Source organism: Cicer arietinum, chromosome 4 (genome assembly GCF_000331145.2).
Source record: "Cicer arietinum cultivar CDC Frontier isolate Library 1 chromosome 4, Cicar.CDCFrontier_v2.0, whole genome shotgun sequence".
Lineage (NCBI taxonomy): Eukaryota > Viridiplantae > Streptophyta > Magnoliopsida > Fabales > Fabaceae > Cicer > Cicer arietinum.
Window position 1 is genome coordinate 26,185,152 of NC_021163.2, and position 10,268 is coordinate 26,195,419.

The following is a 10,268-nucleotide window of genomic DNA, read 5'->3' on the forward strand; positions in this document are numbered from 1 at the left end:
TGTAATAGGACAATCATAAAACTGGTTATTGAGCTTGCAATAAACCATGTGGAGGAGTGTGAGTGATGTAGATAAAATCCATCTCTCCTACATAGTAGGAGTTATGTCTTGAGCCACTTGATAGAGTGAGACAGTGGAAATGCATAGTCATGCTAGAATGAACTAATATGTGATATTAGGGTCATTAGTTTTACGTGTCTACTCTAATAATGAGAAATAAAGAATTGAAAGTTGCATGGATGACACATATTGTGACTTGCATTTAATTAAACATTTAGACGAAGGGACAGTTATTACACAATAAATAGTGGTTTCTCATATCACCACTTTGTTCATTATTTGAGTAGCAATGATGTATTGCTAGATGTCAATCACTGTCTATAATATTTTGTTATATAAATTTTATATATAATATTTAATATTATTATTTCAGTGAGAACCTATAAGAGTCACATGCACAGAGATCACTAACAGTGGAACAAATGATTATATTAAATAAAGTTTGATTTAATTAGATGTTAATCTTATTAAATATAATTTCATACATTAACATATTTATAATTTATTTAATCGAATTTGATTTTATTAAATAAATGAAGGTTGACAATTAATTGAATTAAATATAATATAATTTAATTAAAATAGTTTAACTAAATATATTATCTTTAAACTTTTTTAGGGTTGGACCCAAAATAGAAGTTTTAGGATTTTAGTGACTCATTCTTAGGAGTAGAGCACATTTACAAGTAGTCATGATTGTCATTACTCTCATAGAATGACAAACACCACACTTTGTTTTGTGATCGCATGGACTATTTAGAGACGCCAGTATTTTATGTTTTGGTGATTAAAGTTAAAACACGCTTCAAGAGAGATGTTTGGTGTTGATAATTTGTCTACTTGACACTTGAAGACACTTGAAGGAGTAAACACAAATTCTTCTTGTTAAATTTTATATATACAATATCTTTAACTATGAGACTTTTCCGCTCACGAGAATAACCTTAAAAACAATTTTTTAACATCTATCTCATAATTCTCTAACACATCTTAGGAGTGTATATTTCACAATATGTTACCATTGTAATCATCCGTCGGCTGTCAGTTTGTTATAGCTAAGTTGGCACATTGTAACTACTTAAGAGTGCCTCACACTTTATCTCCAATTCAATTTATCTATATTTATATTTTCAATACTTTTTAGTTATGAATATTGAAACTCTAAAAGCCACCTATCTAAACTACCGGTATCATGTTATGCAACTGTCTTTGTAGGGAATTCTATCGACCGTAAACTCTCATTTTGAACGGTCAAGTTTCAAGTGGGTTTTTATCTTGAATATGTCCAAATTCTTTGTTTTGAAGCTCGTGTTCTTAAATAAATTGTTTCAATCACTCAAAATAAATTGCATTGAAATAATATGTTGAGGAATATATTAATATATCGAAATTTATCAAAACTCACATCAATCTAAATATATAAAATAATTGCAAATGATAACATAATTTTCATTGAATTTTTCTTCTTCATAGTTTGAAACTACCCTAATTTAGTGTATACTAGAGGGCATCAACATTAGTTGGAAAAACAAAAAGATAAGTATCAAACTTTCTACGATTCCTACGCCCATATATGACTATTTTATGTACCCAAAATACATTCAAAATAGACCCAAAAAAAGATAATAATAACCCAAAAAACTAATTTTCCATGAATTGCCCACTAGTTTATATAAAATCACATGGCAACTTCTGATTCGGGCACGTAATTTATCCTATCTTCCCACACCAACTTGGATACAACTTCATCTTGCTCATGTACATGTTCCTGCTTCACAAAACATTAAATGTGACCATTAACTCTACAATACCATTATGACCCACTTGTTTTTATTTTATTTAGCAATAATATGCATTAACTAAATAATATGATTACTTTTAAGCAAGAAAGTTGTTCATTTAATAATAATTTATTTTGGTAAACAAAGTTGTACTGTATAGTAGTACATTTTATATTATAATGTAAAGTGAAAATGAACACGCACCTCTAATTCCCTAACCAATTCCTTGGCTGTGGATGCTGACACGATAATGCGACGTGCCTTTGGAGAAATAAAGCCTTCATCAACGGCCTTGTCAATGAAAGACAACAATGAATTGTAAAATCCATCCACATTCAATAGGCCCACCTACACCATCAAAAATTAATCACTAATGTCACAATATTATGTTAATATACTACCATTTCTAGTAGCTACTCTTCCATTCACCAACAACTTTATTTCTTCTTTAATTATTAATTACTCTCAAAATTTGTGATTTAATTTTTTATGCAATGATTACCTTTTTTACTATTTAATTAATGATAAAGGAGTATTAGTTTTATCGTGAAATATCTTTCCTATTTTTTTGGTAACAACTGTGACATCTTTCTCCTATTCAAATGAAGGACAAACATCATATATCAATCAAACATCATCAAATAATGTAACGTGACGACGATTAACTAAACAAAATCCTCGACTATCTTCTTCATGTGAATTAGTATTAAATACCCCCACATGTTTTGGTTCAAATTAGGAAGCTTCCTAATTCAAACTTCGATATCTAGTTAACTAATTAAGCTAATAAAGCTAATTATTAGTCAAAAAAAATTAGGCCAATTACAAACAAAAATAATACTCATTTGTAAGTAACATGTAATCTTAAGATACGTAAACCAATTATATTTAAACATGAAGGAGACAACGAATAAATACGTATGTCATGCATCATAGATAGGAGGCAAAGTTTGTTAAGGCAAGTGCTGTCCGAATAATAATTAAATAAATAAAGAGAACATTACTTTAATGAAATTTGACTTGTTGATATACTTCTTATTTTAAATATTTTATTTGAGTTATGTACAATTAAAAAAAAATTAATTACGACAATATCAATTACAAAAAGAGTTTTATTTAATTATTTAAACACTCTTATTAATTAAAATTAATAAAAAAAATTGATAAATTGAAATAGTATATTAGTAGAAAGAAAATAATTAATATTATATTTGATATTATTTATAAAATAACAATAATTTAAAACATAAAAAAAATATAAATGAAACCGTTATTGTCAATCAGATAGAGTATTTTATAAAGTGCATAAAAGAAAATCGATTCCAGAGAGTTCACAAGAGGCAAGTGAAATCTTAATTGTTTAATTATAAAAGCAAAGTAGTTTTTGTATTAAGATATGCTTTGTTCCATTCCCACCTTTCGGGCATGTCTCTAGTTACTTAATCTATAATATTATGGCTACAGTTGTATGATAATAACTTTTGTCAACTTAATTAGTTTGTAACTTATAATGTCATTAGTATCTTCCTTAACTATAACAAGAATGAAAAACGGCATCATATAATTTGTCTAATGATAACAACTTAAAAAATAAGTAATTAATATATATAGTTAATTACCGGTTTGCTGTGGATCCCAAGTTGAGCCCATGTAATAATTTCCAGCAATTCTTCAAGAGTTCCATATCCACCTGATGTTTCAATATAACAAGACAAGACATTTTAGTATCACCTACATATGTTTTTCAAATTAAGAATCTCATTTCACATGATAATATCCTACTTCACATGATTATTCCCTTACTTAATTTCTCCTTATGTTTTTTTTATAAATAAATAATAATAATAATATATAAAACATCTAATATGGACCCCGTCCAATAGTAAACCTCATATATTGACTTTCTACAACAAGTTTCTTTGTGTTGTTATTATTTTGTAATAATAATAATAATAAATATATTTTCTTATAATAAAACAAAATAGATTGATCTAATTTTCTTATTTAAAACATTCATCTATTAAATCATACCAGGAAGGGCAATGAAGGCATCAGCTTGCCTAGCCATTTCAGCTTTCCTTTGGTGCATATCAGACACAGCTCTCACTTCCCCAATAGGATCACCAGTTATCTACATTGTCAACCATATATAATATAATTATTATTTTATTAATATTAATACATATCATGAGCCATTTGACATTTAGCTATGATAATTAATTAGTCTAAACAAAATTGATCATTCATGTCTAAGAGCAACTAGCAAGGGACACAATGGTTTACCTCTCTTGGCATGAGGCTTCTTGGGATAACACTGCATAAATAAACAAGTCCATAATGTATAATTAGTCAAACATTACAAAATAAAAATATTTTAATAGATAATGATTGTGATTTAACAAAATTAAATAACACTTCAATTTGAATTATAAAAAAATAAAATAAAAAATACTATAGACAAGAAAGATTGATGAAAGAGAAGAGCTATAAACATTTGTATATCTCTCTTAATTTAAAGTGCATGTAAGTGAAAAGCAAAAGGCAAAAATATTAGCTCCAATTCCCGCGCAACAAACTTTCTACCGTCCCTTTCTGTAAAAAAATTAGCCAAAAGGCATTCACCTTTTATCCAATCTCAAAAAGCTTCTAACCATAAGTAAAGGTTGAACATAATTATTACTTTTAATTAATCCCCTCTTTTTATAAACTTCACAATGTAGCAAAAAGCCAAAATTAACTACACTAGACGGTCATTTTCTTTATATTAAATTATACTCCAAAATGCTCCCTCTCACCCTACATTAAGAAACTTCTATCATGGAGGATAAATTAAAAATTGTCCTACTCTACCAATATTTTATGCTCCTATTTTTATAACATTAACTATATTTAATCACGATTATTTAATAAATTATTATTTATATCTATATAATAAATGTTTATGTAAAGAATTTTATAGCACATGATATCTTTATATTGAAGTCGTTAATTTCTTAGGGAACAAAGAAACACGCATGGGCCATTAGGCAACATATAGTAGGACATAACCCACTTCTTAGCAATCAATAAAATGATTAACCATGTTTAATCATTAAAACATACACATAGATATAGACAAAATAAAAAAGGGTAATTTAGAGATTTAGAACAAACCCAAGAACATGTCGTCCACCATCATGAACAGCCTGAGAAACAAGACCCATCAACCCCACGCTACCTCCTCCATACACCAAATCAATCCTTCTTTCAACCTTCAAAATAAATTATACATCGAGAAACAAAGTCACATGACACGTGTCAATATAGTAATCATGACAACAAACCAAACCAAGCAAAAATTTAATATAATTAAAAATTTAAAAATAAAACAGAAACTACCACTATTATGTTCATTATTAATATTAAATATATAGATTGATTGATTGATTAAGTGGAGTGGTCAATAGTAAAGTTTGGTCACAAAAAAAATAAAATTTTTTATATATGTCTAAAAAAAAATTAGGATGCAAAAAATAACCCTCGACTATAGGGAAAAATCATGGAAGCTTGTGGGGAATGGTAAAGGCTAAGAGCACGCTCCAAATAGTGTAATGATACAAAGGTTGCACGTTCGTTTTCCTAGAAAAGTGCAGAAAGCATTTCTTCATGGTATATTCTATTTAATTATTTTTCACCATATTGGAAAAAATTATTTGATATTAAAAATATTTATAGCATATAGTATAAGAAAAAAAAATTAAGATCATGCAAGAAGTCTGATCAACTTGACAGGCAGATTCCAGCTAGCAATTTCTCTCTTTCATGCCAAAAACAATCTTCTCATTCCTCAACAATCTAAACCTAGATTTGTGACTAGAGAAAATTTTATTAGAAAAAAACTATAAAAAAAAAAAAGAGAAAAAAGAGGCATAACAAGAAAGAAGGTAAAAAAATAAAAAAGTTGGAATTTTGTAGTTATAGAAATTAATAGTAATTGGTCAAAAAAGAAAGAAATTAATGATTACAAGAAATAAAAAAAAAAGTCGGGTTGTTACAAGGAGGTGAAAAAATGGCCGAAAATGTAAAAGACCAATGATGATTGAAGAGAATGCATATAAAGATTAGATTCAATGCATATTTTTCTAGGTTTTGACTACAAAGTCCAAACTTAGAATAGATTAACATGATCAACGAAAGAAAGAATGTAGAATATGACAAAAAAATGTGTCTTATTGATGAAAAACACCTTTTGGAAAGGAAAATTATGGCTTAATGACAATGATACGGTTATATGACTAAAAACATTTAAAGAAAAAAAAAAGACAAAGTTATATTATATATACCATTTCCTTTCCAAGTTCTAGAGCAGCTTCTTTGTAACTAGCTTTGTTCCCTGAACTGCTTCCACAATACACACAAATCCTCTTGAACTTTGATTTGGTTTCTTCCATGATCTTTTTGAAGCCTTAACTTAGAGAAAGAGAGTGAAAGGAATTAAAGTGGTTGAGAATGAGAGAACAAATTGTTGAGTGAGTGTTTGTTTGCTTTTTTGTAATAAACGAAGTGTTTATGTGTGTGTATTTATAACCTTCCAAGTTTAGACTTACAACTCAAGCCTTTGGCCAATTACAATTTCTTTTTTTAAAACGAGAAGAATGCTTTCTTTTTTTTTTCATTGTTTTTTTTCCCCAATTAGAATTAACTTTTGAACTTGTACCATAAAAAAAAAGGAATTAACTTTTTAAACTTAAAAAAAAATCACACTTTTTGTTATATTTTATGAAAATTGAATATACTAATTAAAATGTAAGTGTAGATTGGAATATCTAATTCACATTGAGTCATTGACCAAAGAGGAAAAAGCGGAGCAAAATATAAAAGGCATGTTTGAATGAGTTTTTCTTTTTTAGTTTTTAAACTTTTTTTTTCAAATCAATTTTAACAAACTATTTTAAAAAATAAAAATACAAAAATTCTGGTTGGTAATATTAATTTTAGAGACTGTTTTGGTGAAGTCAGAAGATAAAAGTTGTTTGTGTTTGAAACTATATTTTAAAAACATAAAAAGAGAAAACTTGTTTCATATATATATAAATATTCGTATTATTATATTATATGTTACAGTCTAGATGCTTTAACTGTTCCCCTGGTATACCTCGGATCACAACTTAATTAGTAAAATAATTTGATTAAAAAATAGCTACACATGTTTTTTATGTATAATTTTTTATCTAAACAATTTGAGATATTTTTAGGTTTTTAAATGAATGTAATAGCTTTCAAATTTTGATATATTTTCTTTTTACTCAAAAACAAAGCTTGAAATCTAAGAATTCATAAATATAGCTACGATTTAAATGTCTTTGTAGAATGTGACATAAAGTTATCAAGGATAAACAAATGTATATTTAAAAAAGAGTTTGACTCATTTATCTAAGTGATATTTTAAGTGTGTGTAGTCTTTTATATTATATTTTATTTATATTATTAATTTTTAAGTTATGATTTGTTAGTATTGTTGTTCTTTTAAAGACGGTGTTAAAAAAAAATCATGTAATTCTTACATATTGATATGTGTAAAACGGCGTTTAACAAATAAATATAATTTAATAAATTATATATTTTTATTAATTTTTAATAAAATAAAAAATTCTTAAAAGAACAAGTTATTAGCGATATTGTTAAATTTTTAAGTTAATCTAAATTCTTAAAAGTTTAAGATTCTAAGTATAAAAACGAGAGTCAATATGTATGTAATTTCTCTTTTTACTAAATTGGTAAACTTTAGTAGTTAATTAATAGTTTATGATTTTACATTGGTTTTGACTTGAAATTTAATTTTTTATCAATATAACATGATATTCGATTTAGTTTACATTTTTACATAGTATTTATTAGGTAAAATACATCTTACGATCCTTTAATTTAATTTTAAAAAATAATTCAATTATATCTTTTTTAATTTGATCATTTATTTAATTTTTAAGTAACAATTTGATCATTTATATTTTAATATATGTATCATGTTAAATTTACATGGTTATGAATACTTGTGAATCTTGTTTTTATTATATGAATCCATGAATGGTGAATATTAAACTGTATTATATGAATTTGAATTGCGATAAAGTTGACTATGTTTATGATGGTTCTTATTAAGGAGTAATCTAAGATGACAAAAGGAGGAAAGTAAATGTGAGGGTTAATATAGCTAGTATTTAATGTGCATGTCATTTAAAATATGTGAAGGTTGATAATTCAATGTTCCGTGGAAATATAATAAGAGTTACATAGTGGAAGTCAAATGCAATTGAGCATTAGAGTGAAGTTAGACCTTTGGGGACCTCTATGGAAAATTCATATGTGGTTTGGAGGTAGCACTTCAATCTATAGAGATACCAAGCAACCCTAATTTTATGAAGTGCCTTGATCATTTGTCATTGTTGGTTAGCGAGTGTCATTTATTATTGCTAGTTTTGAAACCATTCTTAATAATTTTAACTATTCACAATAGTGATCATTGTGTGTTAGGATTAGTAGAATAGTGTTGTATGTTTCTTCATGTGAGACTATGTATTTTTTTGGGTATATGTTTATTCTTTACATGTTTGTTGGGATTAAGAATTAGTTGAGGAATCAGCTAACTACTCTCAATTATGATTTCCTTTTCTTCAAATGATTGCGCTTATGAAGGAACTTTGTCTCTCTGTTATGAGTTCTTTAAGCTATTGGACAAACAATGCTTAAAGTAAATGAAATTGATATAAGAAAAAAAAGATAGATAATGCGCAAAGCTTGGTTGATTGATTGAGTGTGTCTAAAAATATTACAACTAATGGTATTATTGATAGGCAAAACTAATCATATTGGCCAGAAGTTGTGGCCTACAAAAACGTAGCCTTGTTCGTCTAATTACACGGGTAATGCATGAGAACTTCTGCTTATGGGAATTCCTTGTGCCCCATGATCGACTCATCTTTAAAATTTCACCGGCATGTCTCCTTGACAATATTTGTGTGTGCATTTTCATTGTATCGTGTTGATCGTTAGTGATGCTAAAAATGTGGAATATGAGTATAATGACCAATTTATCAAGTTCCACTAAGCGTTGACATTGACTCGTTCTTTTAAATCCCCGTATTTTTACTACATTTTGCGTCAAAGTTGTAAATGGGTCCTTTTGTCAAAGTCCCTTACCACCCTTGAAATTTGTCGCGCAGGGCTTTTGTTATCCAAAATTGACACATGACTTAAGAAAATACAGTTTACCATCTAACATGTTCATTTTACAAGGAATCAAAACTTCCAATTCATGAAATGTAGAAACTCCAATTGATCACAAACTTAAACTCTCTCAAAGTTCACCTTCATCAACAAGCATGGTCATTTCCCTCCAAGTGCAAGATCCTTTTTTCATTGATCACCATTACTTTGTCTACCATTTGACGTCCCAACAAAATCTTGTATGTGTCTTGGAAATCACCTTTTCAACAACTAAATTGAGTCTTGTTGCTAAGAAATTTGCTAATGTTTTTTACATGCTTCCCACCAAGAAAATGTGTCTACACTATGACAAATTTTGTAGATAATTTACCTTGGGTATGAGAGCCAATAATTATGTTGTAACCTTTTTTTCGCAGCACAATAAAAGTATGATATTTTTTTTGACAAAACCTCTAAAATCGGCTTTTCGAACATCCCAACACCTCTTAATGAAGTTGAAATAAAAATCATTGGGTCTATGGCTTTTATCTTCGACACAACATCAAATAACCACCCTAACCGCTTTTTCCAAAAAGGTGCCGGAAGAGATGAACAATTGACATATTGAATCTTCTTAAACTTCATGACAGTGAACTTTTAAAATTTTCTTTTAAAATGATTCTTCATTTCACTTTTTTTTCATATCCTTTGTTCCTTCTACACAACTAGATTCATTCTTCAATTCCAATAGTTGATTTCATCTACTTCTAGATTTTAATCCTTCATGATAAAGCTTTGTGTTGACATCTTCTTCCCTGATCCATTTTTGTCTTGATATTTGTGTTAATAAACTTTTTTCACTTGGATTTTTAGCCATAAATTATTCTCTAATTTTCTTATTTTATATACATCAAGTTGGTCGTCTTCCTCATATGCAATAGCATCCAACTCATTTAACTGTTTAACACAATCTTTTATTCTAGCATTTATCGAACCAAACACTTTTTTGATCTACCACCTTGATTTCTCTTTTAACAAACCCAACTTGTCCTTTAGAATATAAGCCATCTAACTTTTTATTTGAAATATTACCAATAACTTTAAACAAAAGATAAAAATTCCTTGTGGTCCTTCAAACAAATGTTAAATCTAAATGGTTTAGGTCACAAATATCGAATAAGACATTTCAACCATATAGGACAATGATATGATATATCTCCATCAATCACTAATTATTTCTCAACA

General features: G+C 27.8%; 1 protein-coding gene across 1 annotated transcript; it reads right to left on the reverse strand.

The window, feature by feature from the left end:
- Nucleotides 1-1,461: 1,461 nt before the first annotated feature.
- Nucleotides 1,462-6,392, reverse strand: LOC101509609 (cytokinin riboside 5'-monophosphate phosphoribohydrolase LOG7). The gene is made up of 7 exons (XM_004497616.4): nucleotides 6,164-6,392; nucleotides 4,995-5,092; nucleotides 4,125-4,155; nucleotides 3,873-3,972; nucleotides 3,461-3,531; nucleotides 2,046-2,189; nucleotides 1,462-1,828 (listed from the first exon to the last, which is right to left on the reverse strand). Exons 1-7 carry the CDS (start codon nucleotides 6,269-6,271, stop codon nucleotides 1,739-1,741), a joined length of 642 nt encoding a protein of 213 aa, XP_004497673.1. The 5' UTR covers nucleotides 6,272-6,392; the 3' UTR covers nucleotides 1,462-1,738.
- Nucleotides 6,393-10,268: the final 3,876 nt, after the last annotated feature.